At 35.6% G+C, this 23,093-nt stretch overlaps 1 protein-coding gene across 12 annotated transcripts in view; it reads right to left on the bottom strand.

Annotated features, from left to right (window-relative positions):
* The window catches only part of ACACA (acetyl-CoA carboxylase alpha), a 276,021-nt gene that overhangs the window by 154,626 nt on the left and 98,302 nt on the right, over window positions 1-23,093 (bottom strand). For 9 of the 12 annotated variants that reach the window (XM_081270864.1, XM_081270861.1, XM_081270866.1 and 6 more), the window contains 9 exons: window positions 22,200-22,309; window positions 20,868-20,949; window positions 19,832-19,930; window positions 18,465-18,571; window positions 15,161-15,271; window positions 9,131-9,340; window positions 4,169-4,339; window positions 2,752-2,913; window positions 2,292-2,455 (listed from right to left, as the gene is read on the bottom strand). In XM_081270864.1, coding sequence (XP_081126990.1) covers window positions 2,292-2,455; window positions 2,752-2,913; window positions 4,169-4,339; window positions 9,131-9,340; window positions 15,161-15,271; window positions 18,465-18,571; window positions 19,832-19,930; window positions 20,868-20,949; window positions 22,200-22,309 — 1,216 coding nt within the window. Of the gene's footprint in view, window positions 1-2,291; window positions 2,456-2,751; window positions 2,914-4,168; window positions 4,340-9,130; window positions 9,341-10,370; window positions 10,435-10,728; window positions 10,855-15,160; window positions 15,272-18,464; window positions 18,572-19,831; window positions 19,931-20,867; window positions 20,950-22,199; window positions 22,310-23,093 lie in introns of those variants that run through there. The other 3 variants (XM_081270872.1, XM_081270862.1, XM_081270863.1) reach the window with 3 other exon arrangements.

Genomic DNA, 23,093 nt, shown 5'->3' with positions numbered 1-23,093 from the left:
AAGTGTTCAGGGAATATTATGATTAAAGCAGAGAGTATGAGGACAGGGCGTAGTGGCAATTACATTCATTCCACAAATATTTTCTGAATGCTTATTATGTTCAGAGGATACTGCAGGAAACAACATAGATGTGGTTCCGTTCTCATGGTTTCTACATTATGACGTAAGGGAAATAATATTGGAAATATGAACTGGGACTATTATGGAAAACAAGAGTCTAAACGTCAAACTGTCTAACTGTAATGAAGAAAAAACAAAGAAAACTCCAAGTCAAAGAATGAACTTTTGACATAGTATCAGAAAGCAAACTTATTATAGAGACAACAGTTTGAATATGCCAAAAGACATCCTAGTTAGCTTTATACTATAACAAAATATACAGAGGAGATCAGAAATAAGGATCAAGGCTTCTGTAGTAGGTCACTGGACATATCCAATAGAAAATACACAGAGGTCAGCCTAATCAAGACTACACCTAAATGCCAATAGAAGCCAGTGTGGGAATATAAATGAGTGAGGCAAATTGGATGAATTGGATGGGGAAAAAGAGGTATTATGTTTTGAGTATCATCTAAAAGGAAGAGCCACAAAAAAACTTGACTTAACTTTTACCAAGAGGAATATAAAACGAACATTGTCATCATCCCATTTTTTAAGAGAAAACAGAAATCCATATTTTTATTATAATCTCCAATTTTTAAATATTCACAAGTTAAAAAAAAAAAGAAAAGCTCCATGAGCCAATCAAAACACATCTGAAAACTAACACGGGCCACAAAGCTGTCCATTGGCAAGTTCTAGGGTGAACCTTCTTCACTTTGACAGAATAGGATATGACAATGAAAGAAAAAGCAGGAAAAAAAACCCAACTTTATACCAATATTTTTGTTTCTCATAGCAGGGCTGTAATTTGAAAGATTTCAATTTATAGTGTTGAATAAATGGAGAAGAACTATAAAGGACTTCTGGAAACATTATTAAAAACTAAGAATACTTCTGGAAACATTATTAAAAACTAATAATACTAATAAATACTTGATTATTACTCTGTGTACAGTTCAAAGATCAAAAAAATGGCATTAAATATGTGATATAAAGCAATAAACAATTAAAAAATAGCATGTCCAAGGTCCTAAGTTTGATCACCAGCCCCCAAAAAAGAGAACTAGCTCAATTGTAGACAGATATTTTAAAATATATAAGCTGTCAAACTTGTGTCCTAAAGGCCTGCTTTTTAAGATAAACAAACTGCTGTCAATTTGATATTTAATGTTTATGACTAATAAAATATTAACTAACATTTATGATATACCAGTTATATTTATATAAACCTATGCATACTTTATAGCACACTAAAGTTTCTTATACATGCAAGGTAGGAATTCTTTTATGCCCTTTCTCTAAAATGAAAAGAATAATTTTATTATTTTAAATGACTAGAAGAGCCAGGCACAGTGGCGCATGCCTATAATCCCAGTGGCTCAGGAGGCTGAGGCAGGAGGATCACGAGTTCAGTGAGACCCTATCTCTAAATAAAATACAAAAAAGGGCTGGGGATGTGGCTCAGTGGTCAAGTGCTCCTGAGTTCAATCCCCAGGACCCTCCTCCCCAAAAAAGACTAGAAGAGTATATAAGTTAATAGTATATATTGTATGTTTGAAAATTGGTAGGACAGTGATTTAAAGTGTTCTTGCCATTAAAAAAAAATGATAAGTATATAAGATAATGCAAACAAACTGCTTGATTTAGTCACTTCCCAAAGTATACAAATAGCAAAAGCTCATGTGGTATGTCACAAATATGTGTGACATTTACTTGTCAAATAAAAATTTTAAATGACTCAGATTTACAGCTATATCTTGAGGCCCTGGGTTTGGATCCCAGTACTGCAAAAACAAACAAGTGCAACAATACATTTATTTTAATGAAAAATACAGATCTTATCTATGATTATTTGATACTAAGCTCTTGGTCAAGAATCTGCCTCCCCCAATAACAATACAATTTCTGTGAAAAAGCATGATAACTTTAAAGCAACTAACTTCACAAGTTTATCAAAATTTTTTGAAAGCAAAAATACTTGAAAAGGCTCAGACAACAAAGAGAAAAATATCTGTCAAATACTATATAATTTAATACAACTGAATACAAATACAAATAAAGATATATTTTTTAAAAAAGGCTATCTGTAGAAATATTTTCAGAGCATATAAATGATTCCCATGCTCATACTTCATTGAAAATTAACAAAAATTTATCTGTGATATGCAATCAAATGCTATTATACTCACGAAATTGCTTCTTCTCTGTTTTCTCCCCAGGAAAAGCAGTGACCAAACTGAGAATCAGCAAATTCATGAAGCCCCCCTGCAGCAGCGACACTGAAATAACCCCAAACATTCTTATTGCTGCGAAAATTTAGTTCCTGAACTGTTCCTGAGCTGGGCTTAAAACCCTGTTAGAGAATGAAGAATATGAGAGATCTTATTATATTTCAAAAGAAGAAAACACTGACATACTCAATATTTAGGCTCTGTGTTAATCACACACAGTTGCAGAAATGATGCACAAAAATCATAAAGGCCAAGACCCAGTGCTACATACCCAATGAATGATCTGCTCTGAGGAACCTCTATAAACTTCCCTCTCCAGAGGGAGTCCAGAGATTTCATTAGTATGTCCTCAGATACTATCTCAATATTAAAGTTCACAAGGGAAAAAGAAACTTAAACTTTTTAAGTAATGGATTACCTCATCTGGATTTTCACTTGTGATCCGAGCAGCAATAACATGGCCCCTTGGGCAAGGAACATGAGCAGAATTCTCGAAATCAATGGGAGCATCACCCCAGGGAGATACCCCATACATCATACGGATATCCTTGATTCTAAACAGAGGGATCCCCATGGCAATCTGAAAGGTAATAAAATACACTTCATTCATATTCCATGGTTACTTTCCTTCAAGTGTGGAGGCTCAGATTACCTAAGAAAGTTTTCATTTGAGGAGCCATTTTTATAGTCTATTCTACAATCATAAATTATAAGTTACTTGAAATAGAATATATCACTACAGATAAGTTACTAGAATATTCCCCACTCCTAAAAATGACCCTAAATTCCTAATGCAACAGACATGAGTTTCTCCGTGTTGTTGTTTCTCCATGAAGGGATGAAAATAAAAATATCAATGGAAAAGTCAGTGTCTGAAACCACAAATGAAATTCAAATAGCTACAAAGTTTATTTTTCATTTTTTTAGTCTTAGATGGATACAATACCTTTATTTTATTTACTTTATCTATTTTTTTTTTAATGTGGTGCTGATGATCAAACCCAGTGCCTCACTCATGCTAGGCAAGCTCTCCACACTGTCACAAACCCAGCCCAGCTGCAAAGTTTTAATATTATAATTATCTCTTCCATCCCACAAACCATTGGGAGAAGTAAATCAATCTCTAGTTTTTAAGGGAAACTTACAAGGTGTTCCTTGTATGGGCAAAGAACACATTAGATTAAAAATAATAATAAGGGGCTGGAGTTGTGGCTCAGCAGTAGAGCACTCGTCTCGCAATGGGAGACCCTGGGTTTGATCCTCAGCACCCCATAAAAATAAATAAGAGAAATAAAGGTATCGTGTCCAACTACAACTAAAAAATAATATTTAAAAAATATATAATATCAAACCTTATTAGTTATTACTGCTTCCTATAGTATTTGTTTCCTGGGCTGAGAAAAGATAATAATATTGATGGCTATCACTTTATACATTATTAAAATAAATGTATGCTACCACATTGCCAGGGAAAATGTCAAACACCACTCTGATATAGAGTTACTTCAATAAAGAACACAGGAGGAAGGAGGAAGGGCTAATTAAGTTTACTATAATTAAATATTTAAAGCATACTGTCTTTAAAGTTTATTTCTAAAATGTAACAGTTTATATCAGATGTATCTAGCTAAAAAATTCAGTAATACTGCTATGTTTGTACCACATCTGGGAAACCAACCATACATCAAAAAAACATAAGAGAAATGAACATTAGGTGAGACTCGGATAGGAGGTCCTTTTCTCTTATCAGACACAGGATAAACCAGTTTTTCAGGCATCTGTGACATTCCCAACTTCTCTAGGCTCTAACTTGGACCCAGATAAGGGTGACTCACCTGGAGTTGTGCCGCAGGGAGATTGACATCAGCCACCATCTCTGTACAAGGGTGCTCCACCTGTAGCCGAGGGTTCAGCTCAAGAAAGTAAAAGCTGCCATCCTGGCTGTACAGGTATTCCACAGTCCCAGCACTCACATAACCAACCATTTTGGCAAGTTTCACCGCACACTCAAAGAAAGATAAGCAAATGTAAGTATGTCATCTTGTACAGGGGTTGAATCACTATGACTACCTACAGCTTTTTGCTGACTCAATTATCCAGTGTTTGAAAGAGCCACTAGTGTGCTCAGCCATATCAGAGCAAATTTCACCTTCTGATTATACACAATAGACCTGAACATGGAAGACAAGCTCAACTGAAAAGCTAGGAAGAAAGACTTTTTCACTTCAGATTACAAACAATTTTATCCCAACAGACATAAGGGCATGCAGAGGGGGAAAAAAAACAACAAACAAACATGGCAGTAGACTCTTCATTATTCCCTAATTTTGAGTATTCCCAGTATGCTTTCTTTCCTAGAAACATGACTATTTCAGATAAGCACTTGATTTTCCAACCTCTTTTTTTTGCTGGGGAGAGGGAGTGGACAGTAACCAAGGATTGAATTCAGGAGCACACAACCACTGCACCATATCCCTAGCCCTTTTTTTTTTTTTTTTGTATTTTATTTAGAGACAGGGTCTCACTGAGTTGCTTAGCGCCTCCTGTTGCTGACGCTGGCTTTGAACTTGTGATCCTCCTGTCTCAGCCCCCTGAATCACTGAGCTTTCCAACCTGTCTTAAATTTTTTTTTTTTTTTTTTTTTTTTTAGTTATAGAAGAAAACAATATTTACCTTTCTTTATTTTTTTTATGTGGTGCTGAGGATCAATCCCAGGCCTCACACCTGCAAGGCAAGTACTCTACCACTGAGCTACAGCCCCAGCCCTAATTAGCAACTAACTTTTGTCCAACCAAGCCTTGTGAGTGATATGCAAAAAAACCTAATCATATTTTTCCTTATTTTGTTTATCAAAATCATATTTTGAAAAAAAAAATGGTTATCCTTTATTCCTGGTTTCCACGTCTTATGCACTGGAACATGGTCATGACAGTGTAAGCCAATTTTAACCATGCCAATGAGAACACAATAAAAGTGGCAAAGCAAAACAGAAAAAACCTGAATCCCAAGATGGCCTCATAGAATACAATTGTCCTATTAGTAAAACTCACCTCAGCCTATAATGGGAAAGAAAAATAAATTCTATCTCCTTTAGTTCACTGTGATTTGGATGTTTTTATTATAGTAATTTAATCTGTATCCTAATCAGTATAGATATTATTAATTGCAGGTAGGATTCAGTTATTTAAAAGAATTAAAACATGGCTTAATAAGAAGGTAGTAGGTAGAAAAGAAACAGGCACCGCAGACTGGGCAGTGGCCTCCTTGTTACAGCATGACACTACATTTAGTAAACTATTTCCTATAATATTGGAACACTATCCACACATCAACTGAGTCTTTAAAAAAACTAATTAGAGCTGGGTAAGGTAGCACATGCTCAGTGGCATGGGAGGCTGAGGCAGGGGGATCACAAGTTCAAAGCCAGCCTCAGCAACTTAGCGAGGCCCTAAGCAACTTAGCAAGATCATGTCTCTAAAATACAAAAAAGGCTGGGAATGTGGCTCAGTGTTTAAGCACCCCTATGTTCAAACCCCAGTACCAAAATTTAAAAAAAAAGAAAGAAAACTGTTTTTTTTTTTTTTTTTTTTTTTTTTTTTTTTGTAGTAGCCCAACAAAAGATTAGATTCTTACCCTGAAGCAACTCAGTGTCAAAGATCAGATTAAGGGAGTGCTTTAATTTCAGAGGCCTCAAAGTGGCCAATGTTAGAAACTGAGAAAAGATAATGTTTTGAACAATCAATTAAAAAAAAAGAAACTGAGAAAAGAGAGATGGGCTAAGCTGAAAAGCCAGCAGATAAAAAAAAGAAAAGTTTCTGTATCTAGAAGAAATCTCTGGGTATGTTTACTCCAACCTAAAACTGAGTAGCAAATAGCCTACTGTATTTCTTCAACAAATCATGGTCTGGCCTATAATAGCCTACGATGGTTAACTAGAATAGTATTCATCCCCAATACTGTACCAGCAGGAAGTAGGCTACAAAAGTTCCACCAAAGCAGGCACAATCTGCAAAGCCTAATTCACAATGAAAACTCAATAAGAGGGGGCTGGGGATGTGGCTCAAGGGGTAGCATGCTCGCCTGGCATGCGTGCGGCCCGGGTTCAATCCTCAGCACCACATACAAAGAAAGATGTTGTGTCCGCCGAAAACTAAAGAATAAATATTAAGGAATTCTCTCATATTTTCTCTCTCTCTCTCTCTCTCTCTTAAAAAAAAAAAAAACCTCAATAAGAAAGAATTACCCAGAGAACAAAGTTAGGCATCTTGTAGGACAATGGACAAAGGACTTACTCCCAAGGAGCAGAACCAGGGTCTAATTAAGTGAAGTAATACTCTACTATATAGCAGGGAATCAACATAATTTCAGAAAGATTTGTTAAGTGGTGTGGACCAATGATTGCTGTGTATTTTTCATTTTCCCAAATAAGAGTTATTCTACTCATATTTCACTATTGTATCATGGGTATATACTGGGTTGGGGTGGGAGAGTGGGGAGGAATAAAAACTGGTCTTTTAGGTCACTGGCCTATGAAAAACCACATACCTAATGGAGAAGAATATACATCAAGAGAATTTGAATGATCCAGATTTGTTCCCCACCCCTTTTTTTAAATAATATTTTTAGTTGTAGATGGACACAGTATCTTTATTTTGTTTATTTAGTTTTTTATGTGGTGCTGAGGATTGAACCAAGCACCTCACGCATGCTAGGCAAGTGCTCTACCAGTGAGCCACAACCCCAACCCCTGTCCCCCCCTCCTTTTTTTTTGGTGCATTATAGTTGTACATAATGGTGGGATTATTACATTTTCAAATGTGCACACAATACAATGATAAGAGTTTCTGCCCCCAGCCCTTGCAATATAGGGGATCAAACCCAAGGCTTTGTACATGCTAGGCAAATCCTCTACCACCGAGCTGCCTGTTCTGATCTCATGTATATCTTGGATCTCTAGGTGATGTAGCAACTGTAATACATAGTAAGAACTTCTTCTGGCTGTCTTCCTTGGGGAAAGGCTAGGTATGTTCTTTGCTTTAACCAAGATAAAGGACAATGGGCAGCCAGAAAAGCAGACTGGCACATAGATTACTAAATGCCCTTCAGCAACTTTTCTTCATATTCATAGGAAAAGAATCTCCTGAATTTTAGCTGAGCACATGGTCACCCTGCTAAAGACTATAATTCCCAATATCCCTTGTGCTGGGTATGACTGAATTTTATCCAATGGAATGTGAGAGGTGTGATATGTGTTTTTTATCCACTTGCCCTCCACGTCTTCCCTCTTTCTATCCCATTAGCTTCAATGAGTTCACTTAATTGTGTAGGTAATAACACCACCAAAGGGCATTTTCAGTAAAGATCCAGATAGTAATTTTTTTTGCTTTATTTTTTTATTTTATTTTTATTTTTAAAGAGAGAGAGAGAATGTTTTTAATATTTATTTTTTAGTTTTTGGCGGACACAACATCTTTGTATGTGGTGCTGAGGATCGAACCTGGGCCGCACACATGCCAGGCGAGTGTGCTACCGCTTGAGCCACATCCCCAGCCCCAGATAGTAATTTTTTCAGCTTTGTGGGCCATATACTCACAACTCCTTATCTCTGCCATTATAGCAATAAAGCAGACATAAATAAAAGAACATGGTTGTTTTCAGTAAAACTTCATTTTTAGGGCTGGGGATGTGGCTCAAGTGGTAGCGCGCTTGCCCGGCATGTGTGTGGCCCGGGTTCGATCCTCAGCACCACATACAAACAAAGATGTTGTGTCTGCCGAAAACTAAAAAATAAATATTAAAAATTCTCTCTCTCTTAAAAAAAATATAGAAAATCTTTAGAAAAAAAAAAAACTACATTTTTAAAAATTGGCAACAGATTGGATTGGCCCATGAGCTGCAGCTTGCTAAACCCTTTCCTAGGGAATCGCAGAGCTATATAACTCTAGGTATCTTGCACCAGCTCAGCTCTGAACTATGATGAAGAGACAAACAGAAATCTACACCTTGTTTAAACCCCCTATATTTTGGAGGTAACTGTATTACAGCAGTTTGAGAGTACTTCCTAATACACACATATGCCATAGGAATTAAACTTCCATCATAGGCAAATTCTTATTTAGCTATTTGGGAGTTCAGTAAAAAGTGGAAAACAAATTTTCAATAATTCAGAGACTGAGTCATGACTCCAAAAAGATTACATTAAAGACCTCTAAACTACATCCACTTCCACGACATGTTTCATGACTCAGAAATTCTTTCTATACAAAAATACAGAGTATGTAAACTTTAAAGATATTTAAATGAAAGATAATGAATATTTGAATTTTTAAAAATATGTTTCTAGTTGTTGATATACCTTTATTTTTATTTATTTATGTGATATGCTGAGAATTGAACCTAGTGCCTCACACATGCCAGGCAAGCACGCTATTGCTGAGCCACAGCTCCAGCCCCTGAATATTCGAATGTGAATGATATTTGAATTAAAGATAATGGATCTGAAGATGTGATGACCTCCAATCCCAAAAATGGAACTACTTGCTTATCGTGAACTTGTTAAAAATCCAAATCTTTCTTTTCTTAATCTCTCCTCAAAATAGCACAGTGATTTTTTTTTTTAAGTGTTAACTACTTTTAGAGCTTAAAATGTTCTTTGACAATTTTCCTAATGGGAAAAGGACAAGAAAGACAAAACACTATCAATTATCCAGAATCATGGCTTGAAATTCCACTATTTTCAAGTCAGTACAGGAACTAAAGGAGAAGTGGTTCTGTGTGAGAATATTTAACAGACACACCTGTTCCATATGTTCAAATACTGCTGGAGTAGCAATAGCAGCAGGTGCCTCTTCAATAATCTTCTGATGCCTGCGCTGTACAGAGCAGTCACGGCCAAACAAAGAGATGGCATTGCCATATTGATCTGCTAGGATCTGTACCTCCAGATGACGAGATTGTTTGGCTAATCTCATCACAAATATAGGTGATCCAGGGACTTCAGCTTGAACCTATGTTAGAAAAAGAAAGAAAACAAAATCTTAAGTGGTAAATTTTTGTTGTTGTTGTTCTGCTAAACTGTTTTGATTTCAACAAGCAGAAGCCTTGAAGTGTAGAACTATGTTAATCAATAGACATACAGAATGAATAAAATAGAGTCCATGCCTTGTCTCTCTTTAACATTTTGCATTCTTAGTCATATAACCAATATTAATGAAAATGAAAACATAAAACATCCAGTATGTTACAAAGGTAAACGGCAAAATATTTGAAAACACACACATACAAACCCCACAACAGGGCAAAATATTGCCATCTACTCCAAACAGCCAAATATATGACGTGCTCAAGACTATGCATTCATTCCTGGTTCACATTATATAACACGTGGTGTTTTTACAAATAAAAGACTTCCATCTTCGGTTTTAAAAAATTTTGCCAGTGGGTACAGAATCCTACAATGGTAATTAACTTTTTTCCAGCACTTAAGAGATATCCCAAAGTGTTCTGGTTTCCACCGTCTCTACTAAGATTTCAAATTAATTTTGTTACTCCTTTGAAAATAATTCTTTTTCTCCAGTTGCTTTAAAATGTTTCTTTTTTTCTTTCTTCTTCCTTCCTTTCTTTTTTTTTTTTTGGAGGTGGGGTAGGGAATGGCAGATTTATTCTCCTTGGGGCTCATAGTGTTTTTGGAATCTGTACTTGGTATCTTTTACCAGTTTAAGGAAATTCTTAGCCATTATCTTTTCAAATATGGCTTTTTGTTTCATTACTTCTTTAAATGTTACTTCTGTTCCATTCTGTTCTCTGAGACTTAAAAGTACATGATGTTAGATCATTTCATTATATCCCATGTCTTTTATGTTCTGTACCTTTTTTGTTCTGTTTTACTAAATAACAAGTCACTTCAAAACTCAGTTGCTTGTTTAAAACATCAATACTTTATTTGCTCATGATGTTATGCTGAATAATTCTTCTGGTCTTGCAATTGTGTGCATATCATTATCTGGTGGCTTGAGTGGGCTGAATGGACTCACTCACATGTCTTGTTGGCTGGTAGGTCTAAGGAGCTTTCATCCTCCAGTTGGTTAAACCAGGCTTCTTTAATGCAGTGATCCTGTAGAGTGAGGGTGTAAGTTGCAAGGCCTCTGGAGGTCTAGGCTCTAGAACTTACATATCACTTTGGTCACCTTTTAATAATGGTCTAAGCAAGTCACAAGGTCAGCTACAATTCAAGGACTGGGGAAAGAGATGCCACCTCTTGAAGGGAAGAACAGCAAAGTCACATTGCACATACAGGAATGGGAGGAGTTATTGTGGCCATCTGTGCAAACAATCTACTATAGTCCCCCTATGGCCACAATAATTCACATACCTCCCTCATGCAAAATAGACTCACCCCCTCCCAAGACCCCCAAAGTCTCATCCAATCATGGCATCAGGCTTGATGTCCACTTTTCTCATGACTCATGTCCTTGGGTGCAGCTCCGCATGTACAGTTTTTCTTGATGCAAAGACCTGGGAACTAAAAAGACAAGTTATCTGCCCCAACACACCCAACATCTAATTAAAAGACTGGGAGAAAGAATGTCAAAAGATACTCCCATTCAAAGAGGAGAGGATGGGAAGTACATAGTGGTCACTGGTTTGTAGCAATTTCGAAATCCAGGTGGGTACATGTTGCCAGGATCTCCTACTCAGGGATTTTTTTTTTTTTTTTTTTGGCGGGGGGATCTGGTTCTATTCCTTAAAAGTGTGTCTCTAATCCATGGCATCCCTCTGCCTTCTCCACTGAAAAAACTTTTTATTAGAAATAACTAATGTTGGGCTGGGAAGATAGCTCAGTGGTAAAGTGCCTGCCTAGTACTTTACCACTGAGCTATCAGAGGTCCTGAATTCAATCCCCATCACCACATAAAAAATAAACAACAATAAAAATGATATTAAAAAAAAAGAAATAACTAATGTCTACAGATGAATAGTTTTCCTCAGTCTGCTTCCTGTCCACAAAAATGTGAAGATCCAAAGGCCTCTTTTCATTATGAACTGTTTCTGTCCATTTTAGTTCCTTTGGTGCATTCATCAATACAAGTCTCTTGATAATTTTGTGGGTTTTCTATGGATCATAATGGATTCACTGCTTATCTCAAAAGCCACAACCATAAATCATTTCTGCATAGACTTTTCTATACTTTGGGCAAATCAAACTGTGGTGAGGCAATGCCCTTAATATTATTAGAAGCATGTTTGTCTAGCTAAGAAGGTCATTTATCAGATACTGCTGTAAATATTTTTGAGTTCTTAAAGTCCAAACATTCTTGACTTGATCTTTACTGAGACTTTTTTTTTTTTTTTTTTTTTTTTGGCTTCACAAATTTTTTAGCAGCTAAAGAGACTGGGAATGAGAAACAATTATATTTTCAACCCCAACAAGTTCTAGACTCTTCTGATTTCCTTTGGGTGTTAGCACCCAAAATTCTGCTAGCAAACAAAACATCATCTTTAACCCATCTTTCTTCTACAGCTCCTTAGTATAAGCAAGTAGAAACACTCTACTTTTAACACTTGGTCCCCAGAGATCTCCTTAACCAGATTCTTGACTTCTTTAAACACATAATCTTTCAAGTTACTTCAGAAAACATTTTCTGTTAATTGTTCCACCATTATAAAACATGCGGTTATCTTTTTTCCAGACTCCAATGACAAGTATTTCACTACTTCTTCAGCCTCCACTAATAGTTTGCTCATCATTCCCCCAACTTCATTAATATCTTCCTCATCATTTTTCCAGCTTCTACCTATGAGCCAATTTCAAAAACAATGCCTTGTTTTTCACTGTGATAGTATTATAACTTTAGATATTAATTACTGTATCAGTTATCCATCAATACCTAACAAACTTCAGAAATTTAATGATTTGGGACAGCAATGCTTTTACTTACTTATGAGTTTATAGGACTAGGAAGCCTTAGATGGGATGATTTACTTCTGCTTCACTGGGCCTTTCTCTAGTAGGCTACAATTGGCTCTTTACATGGCAATCTGAGGGATCATTCCAAGAGGGAAAGGGCAAAAACTATAAAACCATTTGAAGTTTAGGTTCAAAATTTGTACACCATTTCTGTCACATTCTATTGGTCAAAACAAGTCACAAGGTCAGTTGAAATTCTCAGGGTAGAAAAGAGCAATATCATATTTTATAGGGGGATACAGAGAGGGGAGGAGTTATCACAGTCATCCTTGCAAAGTACTATCTCACATTGCTCTTTTCTGTATTTTTCATCCTTTTGTCTCTCTTCATACTTCAGTCCAAGATTTCTTCTCATCTATTTTTCAGTGACTAATTCTCTTTTCAACTGCACCTATATGCTAACTATACTAACTTCTTTATTTTAGTTATTGCCTTTTCAGTTTTAGGATTTTCATTTGTTTCTTCTTTTTGGTTTTTCAGTTCTCTGCCAAAATTCTCAATCTTATCTTTAATTTCCTCAGATATGTTAAGTACAGTTACTTTAAAGCCCTTGTCTGATTAATTTTATATTTAAATCCACTGTGGATTTTGTTTCTATTGACTTTTCTTCTTGATTTTTCAATCATGGCATTTTATGACTGCTTATTTTTAATTGGGGGCTTAATATACCATACAAAAATTAATAGAAAAAATTGAGATTCTGGGTCTTATCTTTCTCTGGAGTAGATTCATATTTGCTTCCTGTGGTGGCTATGAGCAGTAATAATCATAAAGCATATTGCTTGAATCAATGTTGAGTACTTTGAATCTGAGATTTAGTCCCTGAGAGGGTTTGTCTATTTCCAGTTCATCCTTTCTCCTGTGGTATAGTCCTTCAGAACCTCAACCTAAAATGTGGGAGTTTTCCCTGGGCACCCATTCTCAGCAAGCCCTGAAGTCTATATTTTGGCCTTTTAGTCTCTTAAGACTGTTGAAAACTCCAGCTTTTCAGCTATTTCTTCTAGAATATTTCTTTATGAAAAGAGTGGCCTTGAATTCCATGTTCACCTCTCTTTTTCTTCTTCTGCCATAATTCTTCCCTGTCTTGAAAGGGTCTTTAATGCCTTAAGACAGAGTTTGTTTGTTTAATCATTTAGTTTTTTTTTTAGTTTCTTCTCAGTGGGAGGACTAGTTTGAGTTATTTAGCTAACCATTATTGAAATTTAAGGATTTTCACATAAAATGACTCACTCCTTAGTGTCCTAGACTCTTCAACCATTGAATTCCACAATAATAAATAGTTTTGAAGTGTTTATAGGAGTTACCATTACCATGTTTTCTGTTTTGTTTCTAAGAGCAAAGGCCTTCTCTCTAGACTCCATGAAGCAGTGACCTATCTCTAAAATCAAAATTTATAGAAGGAATGTAATGAAAAAAACTGAGGTAATATTCAACTTCTTACACTCAAAATAAGATAATGCAGTAAGACAATATTTTTACCATTTTCTTTATCTAGTTCAAATCATGGTAGACCCAGGTCATAGAGTTTCTCCCTTTAGCCCTTGAAAGTGAAGCAAAAAAAATTGCTGATGAAAGATTTTGAAAAAGGAGGAGTGAAAGCAAATAAATGGTTGCTAAGGTCGAGAATGGTAGCAGATACCTATATTCACAGCTACTGGAGAGGCTGAGTGAGGCAAGAGAATCACAAAGTCAAGATCAGTCTGGACAACTTAGCAGGACACTGTCTTAAAAGAAAAAATAAAAAGAGCTGATAGAGTGCCCCCCAAATCCAAACAAAACATTGTTAAGGACATAATAAAAGATGGTATGAAATAGAAGATGCTAGGAAAACTAAGAAAATGTGGAAAGCTAAGAGAGTGATAAGGCCAAACTTGTACCCCATTTTCCTTTTTTCTGACATCTTTTCTGGGTATTAGTGGGAGAAAAAGAGGTAAGTTATGTACATGAGGCTAACTGTGAGGACAGAGCAAAGGTTTAAGATTCTGAAAAGATACAACAATGTCACCAGGTATGGTGGTGCTGAGGCAGGAGGATCGCAAGTTCAAAGCCAGCCTCAGCAACCTACTGAGTTTAAGCAACTTAGCACGATCCTGTCTCAAAATAAAACACTAAAAAAAAGGAGGGGGGCGGCTGAGGACGTGGCTCAGTGGTTAAATGCCCCTGGGTTCAATCCTTGGTTCCCAAAATCCGACCCCCATGGCCACACTAACTTAACTACAAAGCAGAGGGTAAGACAGAGAGACACTAGGATGAGCTTTGCTGAGCCACCCTCAGTTCTACATAATGTTGGCCTGCTTTAGGGATCCTGTGCCGAGCATATGACAGCCATACAGCACAGGCTAAGGCACAGACTGCTGGGCCAACAGGATACATGGGACACATGGTAGAAACACAGGGGCCTGCAGAAAATTTGAAATGAAGTAAGGAAAGCCAATGAGCAAGTCTGGGTCTGACCAATGTTGGAGCAACTAGATAAATATCATATCAGCATACCTAACGCTGATTTATGTCAGCAGACCAGGGGTAAAAAATACAGAAAGACACTGATTTTTTTTCCTTGTCACTATGAGATACTGTGAGTCACATGTGCCATGCAGGGAAGAACTTCCTTCCTATATAAGAAAGAATAACTCTACAGTTTGAATTACCTAAATGAATAAAACTTAAATTGATTTGGACATTTCACTAACTTTATTTTCCCTGTTAATAAGCAGGTGGAAGGCTAGGGAGAAAGACTAGATTAAATATAGGCAAAGATAAAAATTAAGTATTTTTTGCACATCCAAATTTCAGTATTGTTAAATTGTGTATCTCTGATGTACATGTCAGCTCAAATAAACAAAAAGAACTTGCACTCTACCTGTCTGAAGAGGTTAGGGAAGTCATCTGCATTGTTGACTTTTCTGATTCCCTTTCCTCCTCCTCCTTCTGAGGCCTTGATCATTACTGGATATCCAACTTCCTCTGCTGCCTTTAAGAAGAAAGAGGAAAATGGAAGAGTAGTATTTAGTAAGGTAGAAGAAAACTGGCATTTTCTCCTTTAATAATACAGTTATTTAGTAGATCTAGAAGTACTAAAATAGAAAGAACCTCAAGATATACCAAGGTGAAAAACTAACAGAATAATATTTGTAGTATTAGGTTAAACCAAAAGAAATAATCTTTTTTGTAGATTAAAAAAATACTGGAATATTGGCAATTTTATATGGTTCAGTCTAGGATAATCCATAATAGAAGTCAAAACCAAAATGGAACTATATATTTATGTATGATTGTATATAAATTAATATATCCACATATATAAATGCAAATAAATGAATTCTAGAATACATAGAATTCTATAAATGGAAGATGGGTAGAAATGAATTTGTATCAAATATATTGTTGGAGTACCTTCCTTATAGTATGCAGGTATTTACACATTACCCATAATTTTTTTCTTAAGTATTTAATATAAGTTGATGTCTCAGCATAGCTTCTAACCACACATTTAAAAAAAAACTAAGAACTCTCAAGTATTCAAAAGCTTTTTCTCATACAACCTTTTATAAAATATAAATAACAAAATCTCAAAATAATAAAATTAGAAAACTAATTTTTCAACACATGCTCTAAATTTGCTTTTCACATTTATAGTAGGCTGATCAGGTGACAGTTCAAAAATTTTTTGAAAAGTAAATATCTATCCATCAAATAAGGAAATAGTTAAAACTAGATATATCATACACTATGTAGAATACTATGTAATTATCAGAAGGAATGAGGTTACTTTTATATGTAATGATATAGAAGATAACTGAATTGTACTGTTTAGGCAAAAAGTAAATTGGGGGAAAGTTAACCAAAATCTTTATATAACCAAGTCATTCCTTTGTAAAATTATTCTTGGCTTTTAAGGTTTTGCTACATTATGAAGATAATGTAAATTATATCTCTAAACTGTATCATCAGAAAAAAAAAAATTTTAATTTTGTGTCAGATTAGTGATAAAAACCCATCTCTTCCAAAGTTTAATTAGCTCTATTCTTTCCTATGCTGATATAAAGAGAATTAGTGGGATTAACTCAAATCACTCAATGATAGGTGATCAACGAAATAGCACAAATGTTAAAAAGACATTAGAAAGGGAAGAGGGTATCCCACAGGAAGTCAATAAGAAGATAGGCCTGTTAAAAATATAAGAAAGTTCTAGCCACAGTTCACCCTTTAAAAATATTTTAGAATCTTGCTGGGCAAGGCTGGGCACAGTGGCGCATGCCCCTAATCACAGTGGCTTGGGAGGCTGAGACAGGAGGATCACAAGTTCAAGGCCAGCCTCAGCAATTTAGTGAGACCACAAGCAACTTAGCAAGACCCTGTCTCTAAATAAAACATTAAAAAAAGAGCTGGGTAAAGCATTCCTAGGTTCAATCCCCAATATCAAAATAATAATAATTTTGTTGGGTATGGTGGCACATGCTATAATTTCAGCATCTCCAGAGCCTGAGGCAGAAGGATTACAAATTCAAAGTCAGCCTCAGCAACTAAGCAAAACCATAAACAACTTAGCAAGAAACCCTGCCTCAAAATAAAAAGTGCCGAGGATGATGGTAAAATACCCCTGATTTAATAACACAGTGTGTGTGTACATACACAGAATTTTAGAATTTTAATGCTATGGGGGAAATGTTTATATATAAAATTAAGTAGAATAAAGTACCAGAATTACCAAACAATATATATTGTAAGACCCTAATTTTTTAATTATTGGAATTTATTAATAAAGATTATATAAATATATGAATTAACGAAAAAGCTGGAAGAAAATACATGGATATTACATGTTAATAGGCATTATGTTTGAATGGTAGCTTCATGGGTAGTTTTATTATCATCTCTGGCTTTCCAATTTTCTACCAGAAATTTCTGCTTATAGGTCTGGGGCTATAGCTCAGTGGCAAAGCACTTGCCTAGCATGTGGGAGGTACTGGGTTCAATCCTTAGCGCCACATAAAATAAACAAATAAAATAAAGGCATGCTGTCCATATACCACCACAAAAAAAAAAAAAAAAAGAAGAAGAAGAAGAAAAAGAAAATTCTGCTTACATTTTAAAATCAGGGAAAAAAAAGAAAAAAGGACTTCTATTCTTTTGCAAATTATAGCAAATAGAATAAAGCATTTGTAATTCAATTAGAAATAGTAACTTTTCTTATTATGGAGATTATGGGATATTTAACTTGAACTGCACACAACAGAGCAAAATTAATTGAACATTTAGCATTCCTCTTGAATTTATAACTCACAAGTCAAACTCAAGCAAAGTGCTTTTCTAAAATGGCCTCTCTTCCATCATCTACCTAGAGGCATAACTGATACTTTCATTTAGCTAAAAAGTTCATAAGGAACAAACTGGAGAGAACTATAAGGAAAGAAAAGGTTGGAGAAAGGATCTCTCTCCTTTTGCCTGGGTTCACCTTTCTATGTGAAAGGATAATAGAGTAATACTTACAGCCTCTCTTGGCTCCCTCCCTCACTCCTTCCCAAGGGAAAAAGCATAAATTATGTGACTGGTCAATTTAGAAGGAGAACTAAATATGCACTGCTCAGTCTCTTCCCTTTTGAGATAACTCCACTGCACAAATATATGCTTTTGTTCGGCTCTCAGCCATATAATAATCTAAATGATAAAAATGGCATCTCTATAGAAGGAAGCCTGAGGTTATTCAGCACTGCAAGTTACCAGTGAGGCAGTAAACCTCGTAAAATTTGGCATTCAGTTTGTAAATCTCATTGCTGTTACACACTGAAGTCATTTTTATCAAGTGTATTGTAACACAGTTGAAACTTTGACCTGACTTAGCCATCTAAACTTTATCTTGGTTCTGAACTCAAGAAGAAAAGAAGTATGTGGCTTGCTGATTCCCCTCACATCTAACAGGTGGTAGAATGAGGAAGAAACAGTACTTCCTTAAAATACCAATTTAATTGCCTAAGCAATGTTCTGTCCAAATGAATAGCATGCTTAAAACTAATTTAAATTTAAAGTCATTTCCTCACTCTACACTTTATAAACTATACAGCCTAGTCTTACAACCCTCATACCACCAAGGATACACACCATGAACCATATTTGGCTATAATCAATCAGTTGAAAGGCATCAATCCCTGGAGTTAGGAACCCACCTTCAGCCCATCATCCACATCCTTCACATAACCTTTTTCATATAGTTCCTGTGGAACATTTAAGATACGTTTTGAAAAATCATTTTCCTGCCAGTCCACACGAAGACCTGCAATAGACAAGTGACTTGAGAGAGTAACTATAAGAATTCATGTCAGTTTTCTGCTACATATTCTTTAAATGCTATGATATTTATCCTAAATTGAAAGCAGATGTGAGAAAAAAAAAAAAAAAAGGACATAACACTGTGATCAGTCCGTGTAGGTAACAGTATGTATCCACAGCATGAGGTGGCAATTTGGGTTCTTATGCTGGAAGAAACCAGGAGAGCTAAAGGGGACCAACTTATAAAAATGCAACAAAAACAAAAAAGCATAACAGACTTTTCACAGCAACCCGGCAATACCTTCAATCTGTGTGTTCAGGCCTGCTCTAGGGCCAGAGGTCTGAGAAATAATTCAATCTTTATGAGCCCTTGGAAATGGAAATGGCGGTTTTATTGGCCTCAGCAGAGTCATGATTTCATGCTCCCTGAATGTTCCTGTACTTAGCCACAAGGGGAACACTATAGACTCTCCATTCAAACAAGAACAAATTCAAGCTTTTATTTTAAACTATTTGACCTAGCAGGTCTGGAGAGGATATGGCAATCCCCCTGGAGAGCCAGAATAACAAGGGTTCAAATCTCCTGGCCTCAAGACAATGGTCATTCCAATTTAAAAGAGGTTTTAATGTATGTCTGCTCCCAGAGGGAGCACTAAAAAAAAGGGAAAGTTCCTTTTGTCATCAGCTGTAATAGTTTACATGGCACTCTTTATGAGATTTGTCAAGAATAATTTTTTTAAAAATTTTCTTTCTCTACATGCGTGAAAGAAAGGTTGACTATTGACCTCATTTTCTGCATCAAGGGCAACTGAGGTTGAATGGTATTTTGCAAAGCAAATCATCCATAGATTATGGGCTGACATCAGAAAAGAACTGATAGGTAAACATTGAGTAAGAGGGCTTTAGGTTTTTCCTGGAACCCAGGCCACCGCCCACATGGTCCAAAAGTATAATTACACTTAAGAAGGCAGCCTCTAAGGAAGATTCTAACCTACCCTGAATAGATTTGAACCCCCAGAACATGTGTTTCCCAAAGTTTCTTCAAATTAAGTCTCAAGATCATTCTAGACCAATTTATCATCTGTGCACCTCGTCTAAGTTTAAACTTCTAAGACATGAAAGATGAATTAAGCTAGGCGATATCAAGATATTTCTTATCAAGAACCCCAATATACTTTAAACAAACTAAGCCCCCTGCTATTGTCCCAAATAATCTACTAAGTTTTCTGCACTTCAAAAATCCAACCAAGAAACAATTTCTTACCACTGCCACTCCAGGGAAGAGTTGGGATACCTGCAGTTTGAGCCACTATGGAAGATGCAATCTTATCCCCCAAAGCCCACATGGCCTGGCTTGGAGGACCTAAAAACAAAACAAAAAAATGTAACATTTTTGACTCATTTTTATAGCACATGTATTTTGCCCAGTATTTTAATTATTTTTGTATTTGTCTTGTCCCTATCCCCATTACATGTCATGGAGATCATAAATTTGATTATGGGGACTGCTATGTTTTTGACTCATGTTTGTACCCTCTAGAGAATTTAATATAGTAAGCTTTTTGCACACAGTGAGAGCTCAATATACACAAATATATGCTGGATTAAATTCCTAATAAACCAAATTTATCATCTTTTATGATTCATCTTTAGTGATTAATAAAAAAACAAAAAAAAGAAAGAAAAGAAAAAAAATTAACCTATATCCTAAAATAAAGATGGTAAAGTTTGGGGGTTCAAATCTGATACATTATAGTATCTTTGGTCTTAGGTGAACCCAAAGTAGAGATCTATCTACAATAATGTTTACAAAGCATATTCAGTATTATGAAAATTCTCTTGAGACAGAGAGAAACTATTTGAGCCATAAAACCTCTCCTGGAAGAAAATGCCTCTTATCCATAGGAATATAGTCTATATTCTTAAATACAAAGGTGTTGATTCATATTTAAGGGCACACATTCTTCACTATTCAAAAATGAGTCCTTCCCTTCACATGTTTTTCTAAGGTTAGTGGGAACTTTTTAAAAATGTGCTTTGGAAAGCACAGTCTTTTTCATACCTCAAGGAAAAGAACTCAGGGACAGAAAACACAAACAGGATGAAATGAGCTAAGCAGGGTGTAAAAAATGAAGAATAGGGAATAAAGAAATAAAAAGGGTTATTCTGAGCATCACTGATTGAATAAAAAACAAAAGGGCTGAGTACATGTCAAACAGAAGAAAATAAGAGTAAAATATGGACAAAATTAATAAAAGGAAACAGAAAGATAGGAATAGTAGTACATCACAAAGGGTTACCCATGAAGGCGATGCCATTTTTTAAGAGAAGCTCCGGGAGCTTGGGGTTCTCAGAAGCATGACCCCAGCCAGCCCATACTGCCTACAAGAAAACACAACATGATTCATTCTTAAAATTCATACCAAACAAACAAAGAACAATAACAACAAAAACCACAAACTACATTATTCTCTATTAAGACTAGCTCTACTGCAAAAACTACAATAGCTTTATAGCAGACTTATGCTTAATTCAGGTTCTATGCTTGATTGTTGGCAAACTTTTTACACAACAACAATAAGCAGTCCATTGTAACAAAACCTCTGAAGAGGTAAAAAACAAGTTGAAATTGATATTACAATCCAATTAGTCTTGTTGGTCTTTAGGAAACTCAATTCATAGTCTTTCAGATAGGCTCTATAGAACCTTTTCTAAAAATAATGACCAATTTCAAATATTCAATTACTTTGGCCACCCCAATTCCATCTTTGTTCCATATAAGCCTAGAATTTATTCCTCAATGGGCATTCAGGTATTTACCCTAAATTTCCTAACACAACATGATAAGGTAGAAACAATCTTCTTCTAAAACACCATCATAATCTAGGCTGAGCATAATGCATAGGATATTCTTAGCTAACTTGTACTTACTTGGGATGACTTGAAGGTGAGATGTATAGAATAACAAAGTCTCTGAAAGACCCTTGCAAACTTTCTATTTGTATTATGTTTATTTTTAAACATTCCCTTCTTTCCATCTCTCCTTGTCTGTTTTGGTTATTCCATATCAAAGTACATAAGAATTTTCAAAAAAGATGCTTTATATAAAAGTTCCTCAACGCATACTGTCCATCTACAACTACCAAAAAAAAAAAAAAAATTCAAAAAAAAAAGAAAGTTCTTTGCATAAAAAAATTCTTTAAAAGTTCTAATGAGCTGAGATGGTAGCTCAGTGGTGTAGAGCTTGCCTCGCATGGCTGAGGCACTAGGTTTGATCCTTAACACCATGTAAAAAATAAATAAAATAATAAAAGGTATTGTATCCATCTATACCTAAAAAATTTTTTTTTAATTTTTTTCTTATAAAAGTGCCACACGTTGGTAGTACATGCCTATAACCCCAGTGACTTGGGAGGCTGAAGCAGGAGAATTGCAAGTTTGAGCCCAGTCTCAGTAACTTAGTGAGGTCCTACACAACTTAGCAAGACCCCATCTCAAAAAATAAAAAGGGCTGGGGATGTAGCTCAATGATTTAAGTACCCCTGGGTTCAATCCCTGGTATATATGTAAAAAAAAGTTCTTAAAAAAGTTTTTTATTATAAAAGAAATTTGCTTTTAAAAGACTCTCTTACTTGTACCGGGATCCTTTTGGCAATATCAAGAATTAATTCCACATTTGCATAGTTGTTGTTGTTTGGTCCTCCAGGCACTGGTACATAGTGATCCGCCATCTTAATGTATTCTGAAAATGTAAACAAATAAATACAAAATACATAATTTGTTTTCAAAAATGTAATGGTATAGCAAAACTATGTAAAGGACAGGGACTATCATAAGTAACCATAGAACAAACAGCATTAATGGGACAATTTAATTGGAGGCTCTGAGTTTGTCATACACTTAGGAATCTCTCATACTCAAAACAGCAGTTCTTGGGGCTGGGGATGTGGCTCAAGCGGTAGCGCGCTCGCCTGGCATGCGTACGGCCCGGTTTGATCCTCAGCACCACATATAAACAAAGATGTTGTGTCCACCGAAAACTAAAAAATAAATATTAAAAAAATTCTCTCTCTCTCTCTCTCACTCTCTTAAAAAAAAAAAAAAAAAAAAACAGCAGTTCTCAAACATTTCACTTTAGAAGGCTTTTGTAAGCTCTGTATCAATGTTGAATCGGTCAGTGGCCCATGTAAAATTACTCTATTCTAAGAAATAGTTCTAGTCCTTCAACTTGCATGGTACCACAAGAAAGTCCTTCCCCTAGTGTAGTACTTACTGTACAGAATGGGAAGAGAATAGAACTTGAAAGGTTTGCTAATTAACTAAACAGGGAAAATTAGTTAGAGGAATCTGATTAGTGCCTGAAAAAGGTTTATCTGGAATTTGGAGGCAGTTAGTATTTGAAAGAAATTTTTCTTTAGTTTTGTCCCCTAACGTCTCTCTGTTCCGATACTGGCAAAAAAACTATAGCAGAGCAATTACCATTTCCAGGAACAATATTAAGCCCTTTATATACTAATTCTCTCAGC

The sequence above is a fragment of the Spermophilus citellus genome (genome assembly GCF_964194105.1).
Source record: "Spermophilus citellus genome assembly, chromosome: 17".
In the NCBI taxonomy this organism is placed as follows: domain Eukaryota; kingdom Metazoa; phylum Chordata; class Mammalia; order Rodentia; family Sciuridae; genus Spermophilus; species Spermophilus citellus.
Note: the sequence above shows the minus strand (reverse complement) of the source record. Positions and strands in the feature narration are given on the sequence as shown.